This window comes from Ranitomeya variabilis, chromosome 5 (assembly GCF_051348905.1).
Source record: "Ranitomeya variabilis isolate aRanVar5 chromosome 5, aRanVar5.hap1, whole genome shotgun sequence".
NCBI classification, from domain to species: Eukaryota; Metazoa; Chordata; class Amphibia; order Anura; family Dendrobatidae; genus Ranitomeya; species Ranitomeya variabilis.
Genome location: NC_135236.1, coordinates 192,848,617 through 192,870,108, shown reverse-complemented (window position 1 = coordinate 192,870,108; position 21,492 = coordinate 192,848,617). Strand labels below are relative to the sequence as shown.

At 41.2% G+C, this 21,492-nt stretch overlaps 1 protein-coding gene across 2 annotated transcripts in view; it reads left to right on the top strand.

Annotated features, from left to right (window-relative positions):
- Window positions 1-21,492, top strand: part of LOC143775491 (transient receptor potential cation channel subfamily M member 7-like) — a 165,525-nt gene that overhangs the window by 58,090 nt on the left and 85,943 nt on the right. For both annotated transcript variants that reach the window (XM_077263678.1, XM_077263677.1), the window contains exons 2-15: window positions 1,368-1,447; window positions 4,506-4,544; window positions 7,842-8,040; window positions 8,345-8,558; window positions 8,734-8,858; window positions 8,942-9,113; window positions 9,246-9,420; window positions 10,299-10,422; window positions 12,377-12,449; window positions 13,210-13,310; window positions 15,145-15,279; window positions 15,723-15,776; window positions 16,833-16,973; window positions 19,987-20,121. In XM_077263678.1, coding sequence (XP_077119793.1) covers window positions 1,368-1,447; window positions 4,506-4,544; window positions 7,842-8,040; window positions 8,345-8,558; window positions 8,734-8,858; window positions 8,942-9,113; window positions 9,246-9,420; window positions 10,299-10,422; window positions 12,377-12,449; window positions 13,210-13,310; window positions 15,145-15,279; window positions 15,723-15,776; window positions 16,833-16,973; window positions 19,987-20,121 — 1,767 coding nt within the window. The remainder of the gene's footprint in view (window positions 1-1,367; window positions 1,448-4,505; window positions 4,545-7,841; window positions 8,041-8,344; window positions 8,559-8,733; window positions 8,859-8,941; window positions 9,114-9,245; window positions 9,421-10,298; window positions 10,423-12,376; window positions 12,450-13,209; window positions 13,311-15,144; window positions 15,280-15,722; window positions 15,777-16,832; window positions 16,974-19,986; window positions 20,122-21,492) is intronic.

Here is a 21,492-nt window from a genome sequence, read left to right as displayed (position 1 = left end):
TGTACGGTGTCTACATTTCTGTGCCAAAGTTGTCTGAGCCTCTGTAGTTTTGGATATCAATTTGGAAAGAACTTTAACCCCAATTCCTCCTTTATTTTTCCCCAATTTCTTCACAACGGCACATTCATGTATATTTCGTAGTGGAAAATTCTGTTTATTTTTGGCTTTAACCTGTTTTGGTAATTTTTAGTGCAATAAGTCAAACATTTAGCAAAATGCTGCAAACATTGCACCTAAATATCTGGCATCCATAAAATCCAACTGGAAAGGAAAGGGGCGGATGGTGCAGAACATTTGCACCAAATTGTGTAAAGGTTTTAAAAAGTTGCAGGTATCTGGAAACATCAGGCTTTGCCCACTATGTTGAAAAAACAGACGAACGCATGAACAAGACTTTAACCAGCACAAATGAAAAATGGGTAAAAAACCCCTTAAAAACGAAAAAAAAGTCTCAAACACAATACTGAATCCGGCCCTTAGACTTTGCTATTATCTACTTACTGAATGTTCAAACATACGTTTCGCATGGATTTCTGCCGTCATAGTCTTGGTTATTTGCTCACTGTAAAAAGAGCAGTTTATCTAGTAGTTTATGGACGCCCACACAAGGAGGACTTTGAATCATGAGGGTTGTGGCCGGATCAGGCCTTATTCCAGGTATGCTTGGGGAAAGAGGTTGCTTCATTTTTCAGTTAATGTGAATTGTCCCAGATTATTTGCATAAATGGTATAGTAAAAGTAATATAATATGTATGTGCCTGTTGATGTTAAATAAAACCTATTAGTTTATATGGGATTGTCCTAAATCTCTATTAAACTATTTTCTCACATACTTTAATTAAAAATTTCCTTTCCTTCCCTAACTATTTTTTTCCCCTACATCCTTTTTCATGACCCTTTGTTTGAGAACCCCAGTGCATGCATGGATACTCTGTGTCGTCAGCAGGCAGAGGCTGTCGCAGCTCCTGTCAATGCTGTCCTTCTTTTCAGACTCTGGGCTAGTCCCTGCGCAATGTGCACAAAGACAGTGTGCTCTGTTCCCGGCTCAGATCACATCACACAGGGACTAGCCCAGCCCCGAAATGAAAGGCACTTATGACGCTTCGTTTTAGGGAGGGGGCAGAGGCTGCGACAGTGACCGCTACTTCTAACCCGTGATGACTCTTCGCTTGAGTATCCCTGGGAATCTCAAACAAGGAGTCATCAAAAAGGAAATATGGGAAAAAAAAAATAGTAGTTGGGGGAAGGATAGGAGTTTTTAAAGTATACTAGAAAATAGTAAAATAGATTGGGATTTAGAATGAAATGAATTTGTATTTCAGGCCAGCCTTTTAAATCTAATTGTATTTTTTATTTTTTTGTTTCAGTCCCAGAAATCTTGGATCGAAAACACTTTCACCAAGAGGGAATGTATCTATATAATTCCAAGCTCGAAGGATCCACACAGGTAAGGATCCACTTTTTTGATGATCAGACCTTCACATTGAAAGGGTTGTCTAGTCCTAATCTACAAGTCTGCAATCAGTCTGTGACTGCAGGCGTGTGAGTCCACACATCACGCACGCTGTGACCGCAAGCATGTGATGTGCATAATCCCGGCCACATTCAGACTAGTTGGTTTCCCGCCTTAATACGCTTGCATTGAGCAAGGCCACAACGTCTAGTTGTAACATAACTGCTGGAATTCAAGTCACATACTCTCACAGCACTGGAGAATCCTCACATCACACTCACAAGTCTGCAGTTACATGGTGACTGCAGACTTGTAGTTTAAGGCTAGACAACCCCTTTAAAGGTAATCTGTCAGAGTTTGGCAGCATGATGTTGGGGTAGAGAGCCAGATTCCATTGATTTGTCACTTACTATGCTGTGTGTGTGTTTCTGTATCAATAAATTCAGTGTTTTATCGGCAGGAGATAATCACTACAGGTCTCTCTAATCAACTTCTGTGTGTAACCTCGCTCCCACCACTAATTTAGCAGCTTTCTGCCCATTTACAATTTCCAGCTTTCTGTGTACATCAGGGATGTGGATGGAGTAACAGAGCTCAGCATTCTCAGCACTGCTAGATCTGCACCAGAGAAAACTGGGATTTTATCAAAATGTCAGCGTGCATACCAACAAGTGACACATTGCTAGAATCGGGGTCTCAGCCCCTACATCATGCTGCTCTTAGGTTACATAACAAAATCCTGGTGACAGATTCCCCTCAACTTGTGAATACTTGTAAAATGAATAAGAAAAAAAAAACCTAAAAAGAAAAGAAACCAATGAACACTTACAAATAGAAAAGTCAGGCTTATTTAGATCAGGCAGTCATGTTGTGTAGGATATGAAATATTCCGATTCGGTGTGATGCACGAGTGGCTTGGGTGGGCTTACACCCTGCGTAATGCGCATATGAGCCCTATAGCCGGCACTTTAGGACAGGGCTGACTTCCTGATGTCCTGCACGGTCATAGTATAATGAGTGCAGACATGGTGGACGCTTTTACATGTGTAAGGTGAATTCAGATTGATTTGTTCTCCTGGTGTGACACATTAAGAGAGCGGTAAAGTTGCTTTTTGGCAATGACACAAAACCTTAAAATGTCCTGTTTACATTATTAAAGCTGTGTTTATTTTATTTTTCATCTTGTCGTCAGAGTCTTCCTTGCATACTGGGTCCATCAGAGATGTGTTTTTTTTGCAAATGATAGATGATGCCAATATAGAGTTAACCACTCTGTCGTTTCCACCACAGTGAAAAAGTCGTGTTACATGGCAGCCATTCAGATGTACTACAAAGCATGGCTCGGTTCCGCCTAATTGAAGGCGTCTTGTGCTCTGCCGCTCTGCATTCTGCTCCGTAATGGCGGTCTTGAACAGTAAATCCCATACTATTAGGTCCTCATTCATTAAAAGCATAATGGGGTGTTGGCACAGCGGTTGTGTCCTCTGCTTTCTTAGGCAGTCCCGTAGACAATGAATGAGGCGGTGGTCAAGCATGCACACCACTGGAACTTTCTCGTTATCTCGTTATCCCCGTGTAATCATTAGGTTCTTGACTATTTAACAGCGGACCACTTACTATCTTCAGAATAACCTTTTAGGCATTGTCACTTAACCCCGTCACGATATTGGGATTTTCCGTGTTTGTGTTTTGCTACCCTTTTTCCCCAGAGCTATACCGGTTTTATTTTTCTGGCAATATGGTCATGTGAGGGCTTGTTTTTTGATGGACAATTTGATGGACAACAAAAATAATAAGTAAATAAATTAAATTTTAAAAAAAAACACTTTCCAAGGTTCGTAGCGACTCCATTTTTTGGGTTCTGGATTTTGGGGTGGATACGATGCTTTGATCGCCTGTTATTGTATTTATTGCAGTGACAAAAAGAATTCTGGCCTTGTATTTTTTTTTTTCTTTCCTTGCTATGCCGTTTACCAATTGCATTAATTTTTTTTAGACTGATTTGGCATTTGAATACAGCGATGCTAAATATGTGCATTTCTTTATTTTATTTTGAATAGGGCAAAAGGGGGGTGATTTGAACTTTAATTTTTTTGAAACCTTTTTTTCTACTTTTTACTTGTTTCCATAGTCTCTTGAAGCTTCGATCATCTGATGGCTTGTGTTACACATAGCAGTGCTTCAGCCCTGCTATTTGAGGCAAAAATAATCTTCTTTGAACGCTAGCCATGGACCGGCTTTCAAAGCAAATCAGCAATGACGATCACAGGGGTCTTCTGCAGACCCCCCGTTGCCATGCCAACCTGTCGGCGCCCTGTGATCTTTTGACAGAGGTGCCAATAGGAGTTTTGTGGCTTGTTTCTGGCGCGATCATGTTAAATGTCCCTGTCGGTGATTGACATAACATGTTAAATGTCTAACAGCCTTGGGTGGATTGCCATTCTCCCGGCTGTTAGGGGGCACATGACAGCTGATCAAATCATCTGTCGTGTGCTGGAAAAGATATGGCCACAGCACTGGAGTCCACATCAAAGGGGAGAAACAAGACCTGTAACATACCTATACATTATAGATCGTGAAGGGGTTAAAGGGAGTCTACCAGCAGCATAAGGCAGAGACCCTGATTCCAGCTATATCTTTCACGCTCTGTCATTTTGGTACAATTACTGTTTTTGTTTTTTTTGCAGGTCTAGCAGTGCCCCAAATGCTGAGCCTTGTATAACCGCACCCACATGACATGATGGGCAGCTTTCTGTGTATTCTGTACATTAGCAGCTTTATGTAAATCGGTGGGGTTATGCAGAGCAGTTGACTAGGAATCACCAGATACCTAGACCTGTGGTGATAATCTCTTGCTGATTAAACACAAATTTTCTTGAAATGACTACATACAGCCTAGAAAATGACACCTCAATGGTGCTCTCAGATTTCATAGCAAAAATCTGCTGACAGATTCTCTTTAAAATTAATGTGATGCTTTTTTCTTCGTCTGTAGGTCCTCAGAATGATAATGTATCAGTTTTTAGCTTTCTTTTTTTTTCTGTCTTTACAGATGCCTTCCAGGATGCCAGATTTGCCAGCAGCTTGTGAGGTTTGTGTTATTGTCTCAAAAGATCTACTGTTTGTGTAATCATTTTTTTTCTTTATTTATTTATTTTTTTAATTATAAGTATATGCTCGTCTAACAGACTATTTTTGATACGGTCATTGTTTTTATTATTTATTATACATTTATATAGCGCCATTTATTCCATGGCGCTTTACATGTGAAAAGGGGTAAGTATAGACATGCACAATAAACATGAGCAATACAAGGCACACACAAGTACAGGAGGAGAGAGGACCCTGCCCGCGAGGGTTCAGTCTACAGGGGATGGGTGAGGATACAGTAGCAGAGGGTAGAGCTGGTCGTGCGGCGGTTCAGCTGACTAAGTATCACTGCAGGTTGTAGGCTTGTCGGAAGAGGTGGGTTTTCAGGTTCTTTTTGAAGGTTTCTATGGTAGGCGAGAGTCTGATGTGTTGGGGTAGAGAGTTTGAGTATGGGGGAAGCACGGGAGAAGTCTTGTATGCGGTTGTGGGAAGAAGAGATAAGTGGGGAGTAGAGAAGGAGATCTTGAGAGGGTTGACGATTGCGTGTGGGTAAGTACCTCGAGACCATGTCACAGATGTTTGGAGGAGACAGGTTGTGGATGGCTTTGTATGTCATAGTAAGGGTTTTGAACTGGAGCCTCTGGACAATAGGAAGCCAGTGAAGGACTTGGCAGAGAGGAGAGGCTGGGTAATAACGGGGAGACAGGTGGATTAGTTGGGCAGCAGAGTGTAGGAAGGATTGTAGTGGTGCCAGAGTGCTAGAGGGGAGGCCAGAGAGTAGGAGGTTGCAGTAATTTCAAGATGGTCATGTTACAGTAGTTTTGAGGCATAAGGGAGAAGAGATATTGGGCGATAGCTAGATAGAGAGGATGGGTCGAGGGAAGGCTTTTTGAGGATGGGTGTAATCGAGGCATGCTTGAAGGATGAGGGGAAGACACCAGTTATGAGTGAGCGGTTGAATAGGTGTGTTAGGGTTGGGATGAAGACTTGGCGACGTTAGGGATGAGATGGGATGGGATGGGAGCGAATCAAGCGTGCAAGTGGTTGTGGTGAGATGTGATCTTGACAGGAGGATGGAGAGCTGATCTTCTGTCATGGTGGAGAAGTTAGTTTTGGAGGAACAGAGTTCAGTAGCTAAGAGGGGCATTGGGGGATGCGGTCCAAACCTTTCTCTGATTGTATCAATCTTCTGCTTAAAGAAAGAGGCAGTCTTCAGCAGAAATGAGGAGAGGGAGGTGGTGCTGGGGGACAGAGTGGAGAATTGAAAGTGTTGAAAAGCTGTTCAGGGTTGTGAGAAAGGGAGGATATGAGAAATGAGAAGTAAGTTTGTTTTGCGGCAGTGAGTGTGGACTTGAAGCTGGCGAGGGACTGCTTGTATGCGATAAAGTGCTCGGCAGAACGGGATCTCTTCCATCTCCGCTCAGCAACCTTGGAAGCCCGTCTCAGTTCTTTGGTCAGCCAGGGCTGCCTGTTGATTGTACAAGTTTTGCTGTGCGTGAGGGGGGCAGCCGAATCAAGTGCTGCTGGTATTGTTGTGGTGTATAAAGTGGCAGCAACATCTGTGTCATGTAAGGAAGTAATGTCTGTAAGAGGGAGAAGGGACTCAGAGAGACAGTGTAATTTGAGGTGTTTGAGATTTCTGCGAGAGTGGGTGAATTTGTTGAGTGGGGGTTGCACACTAGGAGAGGAGAGGGAAGAAAATTTCAGTAGGTTGTGGTCAGACAGGGGGAGGGGTGAGTTAGTGAGATTAGTAAGGGAACAGAGGCGGATGAATATAAGGTCCAGCGTGTGGCCGCAGAGGACCACTGAATAAGGGCAAAGGAGGCAGTCAGTGATAAAAGTTTAGAGGCAGCTGAGGGGGAAGTGTCAATGGGGATATTTAAGTCACCCATGATGATGATGTTCATTTGTATTCCGATCCCTGTAGTCTGATACCCCTAAATAACATCCTGAGTGACCAATTTCCTTCAGAAGTCACATAATTGGTGAATGCAATCAACCTGTGTGTAGTTTATTCTCAGTAGAACTACAGCTGTTCTTTGAAGGCCTCAGAGGTTTGTTTTGCCATCAAACAACATCATGAAAAGCAAGGAACACACCAGACAGGTCAGGGATAAAGTTGTGTACAAGAGTAAAGCAGGGTTAGGTTATCATAAATATCATCTGCACTGACAAAGTAGCATCAACCAAGAAAATTGAGGTAATAATTCACAATGTACCAACAATCAAGAGAAAAACTGCACAAACAAGTATAATTTCTACAGAAAGAAATGGAGTAATAAATCTGCCATTAGTAGTGAACAATATGTGTTATTCTGTTTTGGCTGCTTTTCAATAAAACTTTAAAGGTAATAATGATAATGTTATTAAATCTGAGGTGAAGACTCAGATGAAAATCATATATGGTCAAAATTCAGCATGGTTAAGGGTTAATACACAGTGCATATGCTGACATCAGTAGTCACTGAATCATACCATGAATAATACCACCAAAGTATAGCAATCTGTCAATGACCAAATCCCTATGGCTTATTCATTGCTCTCTCTGTTTGACCATGTATCTGCAACTCAACGCATGTTTCTTGTGGGCTTCCTCAGGGGTTGTAGTGAGCTGTGTGCCAGATGGAAATATATTAAAAACAAAAAAAATCCCAAAACCTCCACAGTTCGAATTTGGCTGCATGTTTCTTAATCCAAGCTCTGAACATCTCACGGAGCACTGTTCAATCCATCATACAAAAATGGAAGGAGTATGGCACAACTGGAAACCTACCAAGACATTGCTGTCCACCTGAACTGACATTTTAAGCATGAAGAGCCCAAATTAGAGGAGCAACCTAGAGGCCCAGAGTCACTCTAGAGAAGCTGCAGAGATCCATAGCTCAGATGGGAGAATCTGTCCAAAGGACAGCTATTGCTAGTATACTCCACAAATCTGGCCTTTTATGGAAGAGTGGCAAGGAGAAAGGCATTTTTAGAAGCAAGCCATAAGAAGTCCTGTTCGCTAAATTTCATCCTCTAGATGTGCACAGCTGGTAGAGCGATACCCCAGAAGACTTGCAGCAGTAATTACAGCTAAAGGTGGAATTACAAAGTTTTGACTTGGGGGGGGGGGGGGGGGGTGTTTTTGAATATAAATGCACGTCACACGTTTAGATTTATATGTTTAAAATCTTGAGAAAGCAATGTATCATTTCCTTTTTCAGGCACTCAATATACATGCTAGAATAACTGCAATTTTTTTTCCTGCTCTCTGCCTAGTAGAGGACGCAAGTAAAACTTTGTTTCCCTGTGGTAGATGCTGCTGTGGCCGCCTGGTCAGACAACATGCCTGCTTCACCGCCAGTGTCGCTATGAAGTACTCCGATTTGAAACTAGGTGAAAATTTCACAGAAGAGGTAGAAGAATGGTCTGTGGAAAAACACACAGAGGAAAGCCCAACAGATGCATATGGTGTTATCAATTTTCAAGGTGGATCGCATTCCTACAGAGCAAAGGTATCAACAACAGGAAGGCAATAGTTTTCACAACTTTTTGTTTTTTTTTATGGATGTTTTTACATAAAGTGAACCTGTCCGCTGATATTTGCAGCTTGTAAAGAGTCTGATCCACCTGGCTGAGTTTATACAGGCGGAGACTGATGCTACCTGTGGTGTATTCTGCAAGGATCAGCTGACTGATCACTTTAATCCCTTGTAAATTTAGAAACCAATATATCCCCAAAAAATTATTAATTGATTGTACTGTGCGCCATGCAAGAAAATACATTGCAAAAATATTTCACCATCTGTAATGTTTCAGTATGTCAGGTTGTCCTATGATACAAAGCCAGAAACCATTCTGCAGCTGATGCTAAAGGAATGGCACATGGAATTGCCAAAACTTGTCATCTCTGTGCATGGAGGAATGCAAAAGTTTGAGCTCCATCCGCGCATCAAGCAATTAATTGGTAAAGGCCTCATTAAAGCTGCTGTGACCACCGGAGCATGGATTGTTACCGGAGGGGTAAATGCTGGTAAGTCCCAAAGTACTTATGGAATATCTGTCCTCTCTGGGCCCTTTGCATGTCAGAAGGTATGCAGCACTGCCAAATAAACATCGAATTGCCCATGCAAGTGTTAAATAATTCTGAGGCTTAAGAGCAATGTAGTCTTCATTTCTTGTTGTTTTGCTTTACTGTGTGGACTTAGGTGTAGCAAAGCATGTTGGGGATGCCCTAAAAGAGCACGCTTCACGATCCTCCCGAAAGATTTGCACTATTGGAATTGCACCATGGGGCGTCATTGAAAACCGCAACGATCTGGTTGGAAGAGATGTAAGTGGATTTTTCTTTTCTCGCTAAAAGTGTGGGCAGTTTTTAATAATGAACATTCTAATTTGTTCTTTGATTCTACCTAGGTTATTGCTCCATATCAAACGTTACTAAACCCCCTGAGCAAACTCAATGTCCTGAACAATCTGCATTCCCATTTCATCTTGGTGGACGATGGTACTGTTGGAAAGCAGGGGGCAGAAGTGAACTTACGAAGAGAATTGGAAAAAACCATAAACTTGCAACGCATTCATGCACGTACGTATTTAGTGTCTTTGTAGTCATATTGTCCTTTAGTGGATATTTAGGGCTAGATCCTTCATTTCCGGGTAGCTTCGGAGTACAGCCTTTGTGTATGATAATGTGACGTTTACCTTTCCTTCATTTCAGGCATTGGCCAGGGAGTTCCTGTAGTGGCCCTCATATTTGAAGGTGGTCCAAATGTGATCCTCACAGTGCTGGATTATCTACAGGAAAACCCTCCTGTCCCAGTAGTGGTTTGTGAAGGAACTGGAAGAGCTGCTGATATTTTGGCTTATGTGCACAAGCAAACGGAGGAAGGAGGGTATGGCGTTAATAATGTATTAAAAAAGTTGAAGAGGTTGTCCAGTTTTGGGACAAACATCTGAAGTCTGACTGTCAAATTGTGACGGCGGACGGTGCGCACATTGTCAGAATTTCACAATATTGCCAGTACGAGTGGGTGGTAACATAACCTCATGTATGTGATTTTCATACTTGGTCATGTGCCAACTGGCTCATCTGGCTTCTCTCGGTTCACTTCCATTGAGAGAAGCTGAACATGTTAAGTTGGCATTTTGTCTGCATGTATGTAATTTATGCACTTGAGGTCACTTGACCACCTGCTGAAACCTCCAATACCATGGAATCGTGATGGCGTGCGCACTGCACTCTTGTTGCAATTTGGCAGTCTGAAGTCAGACTGCTGACTTTTGTCCGAAACCCTTAAAAAATACACGTCATATAATGTTTATTTACTGGCTTTTGCCTCTATCTTGAGCAATGGTTGAATGCTCAGTAGGAAGACCTAGCTTGTGCAAACCCTAAGTCCATCAGGGTTGTCTGTGCCATTATCTTGATAATATCAAGCCATCGAGTTGCTGGTCTTCTTCTCTGCCTTGTTCCCTCTATTCTATGTCCCTCTATATCTATGTCCTTCTCCAGTGATTGCTTTCTTCGTCTGTGTCCAAAGTAGGCAAGTCGTACCTTGGTGATCCTTGCTTCAGCTGACATGTCTGGCTTGATTTGTTCCGAAACGGATTTGTTTGTTTATTCTTGCCATCCATGGTATTTATACCATCCCTCTCCAGCACCAGATTTCAAAGGCATCTAGTTTTCTTCTGTCTTGTTCCTTTATCGTCCATGTTTCGCATCCATGTGTTATTAATGGACAAAAAAATACATATTTTTCCTTTTTTATAGAAATCTTCCTGAAGGTGCAGATTCTGAAATCATTTCAACTATTAAAAAGACTTTCAACTTTAGCCATTCTGAGGCCGTCCATCTTTTCCAAATTGTTATGGAGTGTATGAAAAGCAAGGAACTTGTAAGTTGCTTCTTTTCTTGTAGTAATGTAGTGCTGTGACCAAACTGTCAAAAAATGCATTGGGCAAGATATCGAGAAAATGGTGTAAAAACAAATCATGGCTTTATGTACTGGATATTCAATTCAGTTCTTTTCAGTAGTTTGTGGCTTGTGTTACTGCTCCGCTTCATTGACGCGAATGGGATTGAGCTTCACTACCACACTCTACCTGTGAATCCATATGGTGCAAGATGGCAGCCATGTCTTTACAATGATAAACCCTTTAAAAGTGGATAAGTTGTCCACAACAGCCGGTAACGTCCCTGCTGTCTGTTTCCTTTGTGTTTCAAGAATGATAATTGTATTCTGTAAGATCTTCCTTATTGTGTACAAATTGCACCAATGTGGGACTTTTTTTTTTTACTTTGCTGCGGAGAACTTCCATTTTGCTAAATTAACAGATGCTTTAATGGAAAAGTGCCACATTTGGCAGAATTAATTTAACTAAAAGATAGCAAAGCCAGCATCCAATGTACAGTGCAAATATGGGCCAGGTTTATTGTCTGCTTTTAAAAATGTGACCCATCAACAAAATACAAATGACGAAGTTTCGCCATAGTGAAACGTCGTCTGTGGCATTTTGTTTATTGCCTGTGTTTATAACCCCTTCAACCACGGGCTATTTTCCTTTTTTTTTTTTTTTTTTTTCTTCTTCTTTTTTTTGGTTTTCCCAGTCCCCTTCTTTCGAGAGCCATAACTGTCAATCTGGCCATGTGAAGGCTTATTTCAGCCCTGCTATGTGTAGCAGAAATTATCAACTTCTATAAATCCCAGCCACTGGGGTCATAGCAGATCACTAATGACAAGCACAGGGGTCTTCTGTAGACCCACCGGTTGTCATGCCAACCCATTGGCTCCCCGTAATCAAGTGACAGGCACCCATGGGTGGAGCTAGTGACACTCTTCCGACGCGATCAATTTAAATGCCGCGGTCAGAGATTGACAGCGGCATTTAACATCTTAACAGCCTTGGGTGGATCCCTATTTCGCCCACGGCTGTTAGGGGCATATGTCAGCTAATGAAATCAGCTGTCATGTTCCGAAAAACATGCGGGGACACACGACATTGGTGTGTGTAAAATATAATATAAAATATAATAAATATAATATAATTTAGTGTGTGTGTATATGTCTTGTGTTGTGAAGGACTTAAGACAAAGCTGGAACTTTTTTTTTCCAGTATACTGGATGCAAGTTTGTCTATCATCTGGATTTACACTCTGACTGAACTTTGTGGTACATAAGTTTTACACAGGCAAGCTGACAATTATGCCTCTTTATGACTTAATTTTACTTATTCCGAGCTGCACATAGACTTTAAAGGGGTATTCACATCTCAAAGCTCCTATGCCGAAATGTGGTAGATGGAATAGTAATAATATTAGTAAATATCTCCAATTAGAAATCTAGTCTAGTTCTCCTAATTCCCTATGTCCCTTACCCCATGTGCACGGCATTGCAGTATCTTGGCTATCAATGGTTACCACCACTAACGGCTATCTAGCTGTCACTGTATGAATGGTCGTAACCATGGATAGATCTCAACCATAAAATGCAGACCACATGTAAGTCGAGGAACCGAAAAGATTTTTTTTTTTTTTGTCAATCCCTCTGCTCCCACGTGACTCATTCAGTTTGTTAGCTTCTTTACTGTGAGCATGACTATACAGTCTCGGTCTGCCTACAGCCATTCTGTCACAAGCTCACTTGTACATGAATTTATTATTGAGTTGTTCAGAAAAGTTTTCGGTAAACTTCTCCTGTTTTGAACTACAGGCTGCCAGAATTAAAAATACTTTGAGCCTAATTTGAACATGCTGATCCATTTGTGAGATAAATATGTAGATGTATATAGATAGACATGTTATATGGCAGGAGTTCAGTGGCTGCAGCACTAAACTGATTTCTTCTTCAGATCACGGTCTTTCACATGGGATCAGATGAGCATCAGGACATTGATGTTGCAATACTAACTGCTCTGTTGAAAGGTAATTGACCTCTTCTAGCCACTGATCATAATCCGTTGTGTTACTGGTCTTTACAAAGTGAAATGACAGCTCCCTTACCAGCCGTGTGTTTTTAGACAGTGTCATGTTAGACAGTAGCTATTTATTATGTGCGTCCTAGGGTGATAAATGCATAGTGGCATACATTTCCCAAGACTTTTGCACCATCTCTTTGTCAAAAACGTTCACATTTTTTATTTAAATTTTTGTATTGTTTTTGCTACTTTATGAAACTCTCGCCATTTAAAAAGAAAAATAAATAAAATGAGTGGAAAAGTGAAAGTGGCCTTGGCTAGAAATACAGATAAATTGAGATGTCTGGATCACAGGACTTTAAAAATGGCAGCTCTCGTTTGGTGTGTCTAGTATGCTGCGAGTAGCGCCTACCAAAAGTGGTCTGCGTAAAGGACAAGCAGGCTGTCAGTAATGCCTGGAGAGTGGTCTGCTGGAAGCCCTGGCTACCACCTAGCCAATGCCTGTAGCCATATCGCTGTACTTCTGTACAGTGCAGATTCCTGCATAAGACTCTAGAAGGTGTGCGCACAGCTACTCATAAACCTGAATACTGGCCTTGGCTCATTCTTTGTTTTCTTGGAATGATGGAGATGAGCTGATTCTGGACACCTTTGGCATCCGCTTATCTCCTCGCTGAACATAAATGTAACCTGTCTGATCAGTTGCTCATATGATTATAGAGTGTTGAATGGAAGTGCAAATTATTAATCACTTACTTTCTATGCAGGAACCAATGCGTCTGCATTGGACCAGCTGGTTTTAACACTCGCATGGGACAGAGTTGACATCGCCAAGAACCATGTATTTGTCTATGGACAGCAGTGGCTGGTGAGTGTGTAACATGCTGTGGGCTATTGCTAATCTATAAAATGGTGATTAAAGGGAACCCGAGGCAGCCTGAGTCAGAAGTCCCGCTGCTTTACTGCAGCCATGTATGTTTAAAAAGTCACCCGGAGGCCGTGCATCTCGTATGATTTGTCTAGTCCTCACTACCCCCAACACATCACGTTTTCAGGATTTCCTTAGTATTGCACAGGGGAGCGAATCTGTGTCGGTTTCTGAAAACATGATCTGCTGGGGACTGTGGGAAACGCTGGTCTAAAGAAATGAGTCTGAGAGAAGCCACCGGGGACCGGCCTCTCGGACTTATCTGAGGCACATGGTTCTCTGCCAGCTTTTCAACGTATGTCCTAGTAGATCCTACACATCTGTAATAATACAGCTTATGTCTAAATCATTTGTAAACTGAAGTTACTAGAGACATGTATCACACCTTGCTTATCCCGTCTTGCATTTGAAGAACCCGAGAGAACAATCTGAAAGTGCTTTCTAGTATATGCTTCTTTAAAAGGGACTTTTCACTGAAAAAAAGTTTGGATTTGTTGTCTACGAAATATTTTATAATTGATCAGTTAACAAACTTAACCTATGACTTCCTTTCATTATAGCAGTAAGTTATATTAAATGACACAACATCTAAACATACAGCTTTGGCAAAAATTAAGAGACCACCACTTCAAAACCCAGTCATGGGCAGCCCAATCTCCAGACCTGAACCCCTTTAAAAACCTCTGGAATGTAATCAAGAGGATGATGGATAGTCACAAGCCATCAAACAAAGAACTGCTTACATTTTTGCGCCAGAAGCCGTGTGAAAGACTGGTGGAAAGCATGCCAAGACGCATGAAAGCTGTGATTACAAATCATGGTTATTCCACAAAATATTGATTTTTGAACTCTTCCTGAGTTAAAACATTAGTATTGTTGTTTCTAAATGATTATGAACTTGTTTTCTTTGCATTATTTGAGGTCTGAAAGCATTTTTTTAAAAAATTTTGACCATTTTTCTTTGTCAGAAGAACAAAATACTTAAATTAATGCTGGGAACTTCGGAGACATGTTGTCAGTAGTTTATAGAATAAATGAACAATTTACATTTTAATTTATAAATATACCTATAAAGAGAAAAATCAGACAAACTGAACATTTTCCAATGGTCTCTTAATTTTTGCCAGAGCTGTATTTGACTGAACACCCCTTTTTAAAGCCACGGGAAACTACAGATTAATTGCAGGCTGATATGAACCTTCTGCAAATGGTTAGAGCAGGTAGTGATGTCATTTTCTCAATTTCAGTGGTAGATCTTAATAAAATGCAACCATGATTATTGCCTCCTGTGGTATTAATGGGTTAGTCCTGCTTCATCACTACCGGCACCTAGAGCTGGGCAGGTGACAAGGTCTACTAATACTTGCCTGGATGCCTCCACGATTGTGTGGTTTCTTGCTCCTGCCCCATTCTAATGTCACTCCAGCTCTATTCCTCGCCCTCCTCCTGTTTGACTGACAGCCACTATGTTGTGTGACTGCAGACAAATTAGCAGTCGGTCAGCAAAGAGCAGGTGATGTTGGACCGGGAATTGAGCTGGAGTGACAGAGGCTTCAGCTTAACAAGCAGTTCTTCAGCTGCCTCATTTACATGTCCATTTAAGTGTGACTTTCTCCGTGACAGAGGAATGCACTGGCCATGTACAGGTATTGCTGGACTTGTCTTTGAATGAACTACATGTGTATATAAATAGTTTGGGGGGTGAAATCCTGCTGACCGGTTCCCTTTAATTATCTTTACGAGCACTGTACTCATACTGAGACCGTTTGTGTAGGTGGGTGCCCTGGAGCAAGCCATGCTGGATGCACTGGTAATGGACAGAGTTGCGTTTGTGAAACTTCTCATAGAGAACGGAGTCAGCATGCATAAATTCCTGACAATCCCTAGGCTGGAAGAGCTGTATAACACCGTAAGTTCCATTTTACTTCTCGGGATTGAGCTAAGAAGCTGTGTAACTCTTGAATCTAATTCCCATCAATTGTGCTTTACCATGCCATCCGTACATTTAAAGGGAAATGATCATACAAAGGTATCTATTTTACTCTTGTCTCTTTATTAGTTAAAACCACGCGCCCTGTATTTTCAATGCAATAAAAAATACTTTAATATGTTTAGTGGAATGTTTAATCCCGTCAGCACATGATAGCAGAATTTTTGCCTTTTTATTCTTGATCAGTTCCCTTTATTACACTTACAAATTGGTGTTTTAGTTGCCACTTACCGTAAATACCTAGTTTTGTGATAACTTTCCATCTTAATTCCAGTTTATGATGTCAGTAAATATATGAAAGATTGCCATATATTAACTGAAGTCATAATATAACTTACATGTATTTCTTTTCTCCGTTAAAGAAACAAGGTCCTACTAACCCAACTCTGTTTCATCTTGTCCGAGATGTTAAGCAGGTAAATTCACATTGTCTCCTTTTGTGTACGGTCACGTTCTTTTTCTTGTTTTGTTAGGCACTTGTAAAATGTTATGTTATAGCGTGCCTGATGTCCTTTCTGTTGATGTACTCTACAGTTTCATGTACTGTCTTATTAGAGAACCATCCTTGGTTTCATCACCTGCATATCTTAAACCTTCTTGGTTCCCTCAAAACCTGTTTAGAATACGACAATAAATTGGAAATGGAGGGAATGTGATTACGGGGTCAGAAGTAGGATCACATCTGATTGGCTCAGCAATGCCCCAGCAAAGCCCACCTATCACGCCCGTCAGCAGTTAACCGTTTCTGACTGCATACATCAAAGTCCAAGGACAGATGGTCATAGTCAGTATCTGGCCAGGCACCAAATATGCTGACCTGCAACCTGTCACTTCTGGTTTCTCTGAGAGTGTGTCATCTTTGTTAGTTTTTTATTGAGAATTATAAAATATATTAGGCAATAACATGGCCAGACACAGCCGACAGTTGCAGACATGACTTTGCTAGTGTGCTGGTCGGCATTGTGAACGGATGCCAGAGCTGTCACTTTAGTCATTGGTAATCCATAAATTCTGTGCTACTCCGACACTTATTTCCACGTGCAGAACTGGTTAGTAATCTTTTATAATCCAGAGCTAGAAAACGGAGAAGGAGCAGTCCTGTAAAAGATGATGGCACATTTACAATTATGTTTCGGTATTCTTCAATATGTAAGCTATTCTATTCTAAGCACCTGATCCAGACCAAAGGAATGTTTCTGTATATTGTGGCATGTCTCAGAACATGTTTTCACTTCAATTCTGAAGCGATGAATGAGTGTTTGTCCTTTAGGTATTGCCACATTAATAAATAAAAATCCAGAAATACATTAGGCTTGGCCAAGGAGAGTTTAGGATGGGCTGTTAGGCTCTTCTTGCGTGGATTAGAGTAGCAATTTTCTCCCGTAAACCACTCTGATTTGATCTATATACCTGGAGCACTTCTATAGGATTTCTTATTTTGTATATATTCATATCTGCTTTGTTGGTTTTAGGGTAATCTACCACCAGGCTATAAAATTACTTTGATTGACGTTGGTCTTGTCATTGAGTATCTGATGGGTGGCACCTTTAGATGCACATACACCAGGAAGCGCTTTCGAATAATTTACAACAATCTTCATGCTGGAAATCGGGTAGGTATCTGATGGTGCTTCTGTGTTAAATCTATGACACTGTACCACTGTTGTTTTTTGTTTTTTTCTCACCTTTTGCACAATAGACTTTAAAAATTAAGAAACTTTAATTTTGGCATTGATAACATTTGGCATTTGCAGTAGCTTAGTGTCCTGCAGTCCTAAACCAGTTACACTCAACTGGATATGTAGAAACCAAGAAGAGATCGGATAGCACAAAGTAAGACAAAAAGAACCCAAGTCCTGGTACATATTTCTGTGAAGCCATTTTACTACTACATTACTGTCTTACTGCTACATGTGGATTAGAAAATGACTTGGTGCTTGAATCCAGTGTGTGTTAGGCCACTTTCACACTTCCGTCTTTTGTCTCACGTCGAAATCCATCGAGTTTTGAAAAAAACAGGATCCTGCGAATTTTTCTGCAGGATCCTGTATTTTCCCCATAGACTTGTATTGGTGACGGATTGTGATGGATGGCCATCCGTTTCATCCGTCGTGAACTGGATCTGTCGGAAAATAGCGGTCCGTCATGGAGAGAAAACATTCAGTCATGTTTTTTCTGCACGTCGGAAAATCGGTCAGCAATGGATCCTGCGCTGTCCGTCGTCAGCTATAATGGAAGCCTATGGATGCAGGATCCGTCGCTGACCGTCACACACAGGAATCCAGCGACGTATCATGTTTTTTCCCTGAGCATGCCCGGAAGGATTTTCAAGGCAGGGAAAAATCTTTCTTTCTCTTTCTGTCTGTCTCTCTTTCGTCCCCGAAATACAAAACCCACCTGCTGTACTGGAAAGATTCGAACGACGCATCCATCAAACTACTGCACACATTGCGTCCGTTTTAACCCTATTTACTAAACGTCCATCGATACGTCTCCTCGACGCATTACGACGGGACACTTCCATCTTTGAGCTCCCGTCGAAATACTTTGTTTTTTGAGAAAACAGGATCCTGCAAAAAAATTTGCAGGATCCTGCATTTTCTCATAGACTTGTATTAGCGACGTATCGCCACACATTTTGTCTGTCGTGCACTGGATCCTGCAGAGTTTGACGGCCTGTCGTTTTGAAAAAATGTTCCAAGAAATGTTTTTTGTCTGCAGTGGAAAAACGTGCCAGGATTCCTCCTGTCATACGTCGTTCCACAGAATGGGAGCCTATGGACGCAGGATCCTGCACACACTGTAAAACGCAGGAATCCAGTGACTGATCCCGTTTTTACATTTGAGCATGCCTGGAAGCATTTTCCAACCCGGGGGAAAAATTTCTTTCTCCTCCTCCTTCTATAAGAATTCAGGCGGCGCATCTGCTGAAACACTGGAAACGTTGCGTACATTTTAACACTATTTTCTCGGCGACGCATTAAGACGGGACACTCCCGACGGAAGTGTGAAAGAGGCCTTAAGATATCTTTTTGTGATTTATTTATTTAATCTTTTTTTTTTTATAATTTGTTTTTTACCACCTCACTGAAACACCCTGAAATCTTGCAGTTTCTGCTGTGATCTCTAAACTTCATAACTTCCTTTGCTGTGAAGGTCACTTTTCAGTAGTTCCCGCAGGATTGCAATGAATGACAACCTCTATATACAGATAACACACAGGCTTGGACTGGCCCACAGGAGAACAGGAGAATCCTCCGGTGGGCCCATGTGCAGGAGTTGGCCACCACCCTCTTACTGTATATGAGCAGTACTTGGCACAATATACCAGAATCTCCATATACAGACAGAGGGGGCATCTTATTCATTTATCAATCAACCAACCCAGTGCATTGTTATAGAAATTTATGATGGAGGATATTGTCACATTTGCACGTAGCTGAAAAATGGGGCCCTGCAGTTGGTTACTGGTGGGCCCATGGCAACCCAGTCTGACACTGAGATTGCACAGGAAGGTGATGATCACAGCTCACCTTCTCTTCCCTTCCCTCTCCCTGCATGTTGACCTCTTCACAGGTTACAGCATGCCTAGAAAACCCTCCCTTAGGGCACATATCCTTGTGAAATGTCCTCCATGTGCTGTCCATCCAATTTTTTTTCTTTCAATCAAACATATGGGACCATAGACCTGAATGGATCTACACACATCTGTGATGGAGATCCATTAGATTCAGAGAATAACCTATTCTGATCCATGTTTACTGTTCAGATACAAATCCAGAGGCTTCTTCCAATTTGCTTGTCTCTCACAGATCACAGATCTGTTGATTAGTGATAAAGTTGAATACAAACTTGTCATTTACCACGAGGTCAATTTATTATCTTTGGAACAAGCATATCTCTTCGGTGATAAAAAATAAGATGGCAAATGGATATACCTAGGATGGTTAATTGTTTTCTTGTGGATGGTAAAATTCACGTGTACGTGAGGCCTTAGCCAGTGATTATCTCTGGTCTAAGAGTCCACGTGGCTGCTGTTAAGCTGGCAAAAAGACTTCCCCATAATCATTTACAGAAAATAGAATAAAACATTGCAACTAGGAAATAAATCAGGGGGGGAAAAAAAAAAAAAAAATATATATATATATATATATATATATATATATATATATATATATATATATATATATATATATATATATATATATATATATATATATATATATATATATATATATATATGCAAATCAAGTATGAACACATTTTTTTTTTTTTCTGGATTCTCTTCTAAACCCCATCCGCATGTATTGTACTGTAAATTGCTGCTGGTTGGGGAGCAGAATTCTTCTGTGCAAATGCCCCCCGACATTGGGACGGGATCTTGGTGAGCAGGGCCACTGCTGCCCTCTCTGCAGCCAGGCTATCGCTTTATGTTCTTGAGTCAAACCCTGTGGACCAAAAGCCGCTCCACTGCACAATCCTGTTTTATATATGCAGAACTCTCCTCTTTATATGGCCTAAATTTACTCTGGTTGTAAAATACTGAAGACTAAACCAGACCTAATGCAATGACCGGACTTTGTGTCAATGTTCTCACAAGTGTGTACATGGAATTATATTTTACAGCGTTCTGGCAGAAACACTTCTAGCAATACACCCCAAATGCGTAAAACCCACGAATCATTTGGAAGCCGAGCAGATAAAAAGGAGAAGATGAGACACAATCACTTCATAAAAACGGCCCAGCCTTATAAAGCGAAGGTAAGGTCCTGTCCAGCTGCACTTTAATGTCTGATGCTGTTCCGCCTGGGTAGTATTCTGCTTGCATGTTTTATGTAGTTATGCCAGTTTTTAATCCCTTAATGACCGCCGACACGCCTTTTAACGGTGGCAGTTAAGGGTACGTATACCTCTTTTTAACGGCGCTGAGAAATAATATTATAGCGACGAGACCCCAGAGAACATGATGAGTGTTGCGATCGCCGTTATTAATGGAATAACAGCGACCGCAAAACAATATATAAAAAAAAATTTAAAAAAATGGGGGTCCGATTTCCCATTTAATTTCTCTCTCCTCTGATGTGATCGCACATCAGAAGAGAGATATATGGGGTCCACGGATCCTAACCCCCCCCCCCCCCCGTACCTCCGGTGTCCCTGCATCCTCCTGTGAAGTCCCCCAGTCGGCGATGTCTTCTTGGAAGAGCATGATGGGCCATGCGCAAGTGCGCCTGCCAAGAGCTTCCTGCTGGCACCCGGCAGCAATAGGACATTTTTCCTATTGATTCATTTTGATCACTATTATAGGGTCTATCACAGTGATAAAAAAATAGTAAATCAAATCCCCCTTTATAGCCCCCTTAGGTAAAAAGAATAAAATAAAAGAAGTATTTATTTCCATTTGAGTTAGGGTTAGGGCTGGGGTTGAGGGGAGTGTTGGGGCGGGGAGTGTTGGGGTTAGAATTTGGGGGGTTCCTCTCTTTAGGTACATCAGGGGGTCTCCAAACATGACATGGCGCCACCATTGATTCCAGCCAATTGTGCGTTCAAAAAGTCAAACGATGCTCCTTCCCTTCTGAGTCCTGCCATGTACTGAAATAATGGTTTTACCCCCACATACGGGGTATTGAGAAAAAATTGCACAACAAATTTTGTGGTCCATTTTCTCCTGATACCATTGTGAAAATAAAAAAAAATTGTTCCAAAGTAAATTTTTGTGAAAACTAAAATGTTAATTTTTTTCCTTAGACTATGCTTTAGTTTTCGTGAAGCACCTGAAGGGTTAATAAACTTCTTGAACGTAGTTTTGTGCACCTTGAGGGGTGCAGTTTTTAGAATGGTGTCACTTTTGGGTATTTTCTGTTATATTGACCCCCAAACTAATTTTCAAATGTGATGTGGTCCCTAAAAAAAACCGATTTTGTAAATTTTGTTGGAAAAATGAGATATCGCTGGTCAACTTTTAACCCTTATAACATCCTAACAAAATGTGTTTTTTTTTCTGAAATTGTGCTAATGTAAAGTAGACATGTGGGAAATGTGGTTTATTAACTATTTTGTGTGACACCACTCTCTGATTTAAAGGGACTCTGTCACCTGAATTTGGCGGGCTATGTAAATGCCCTGTTTTCG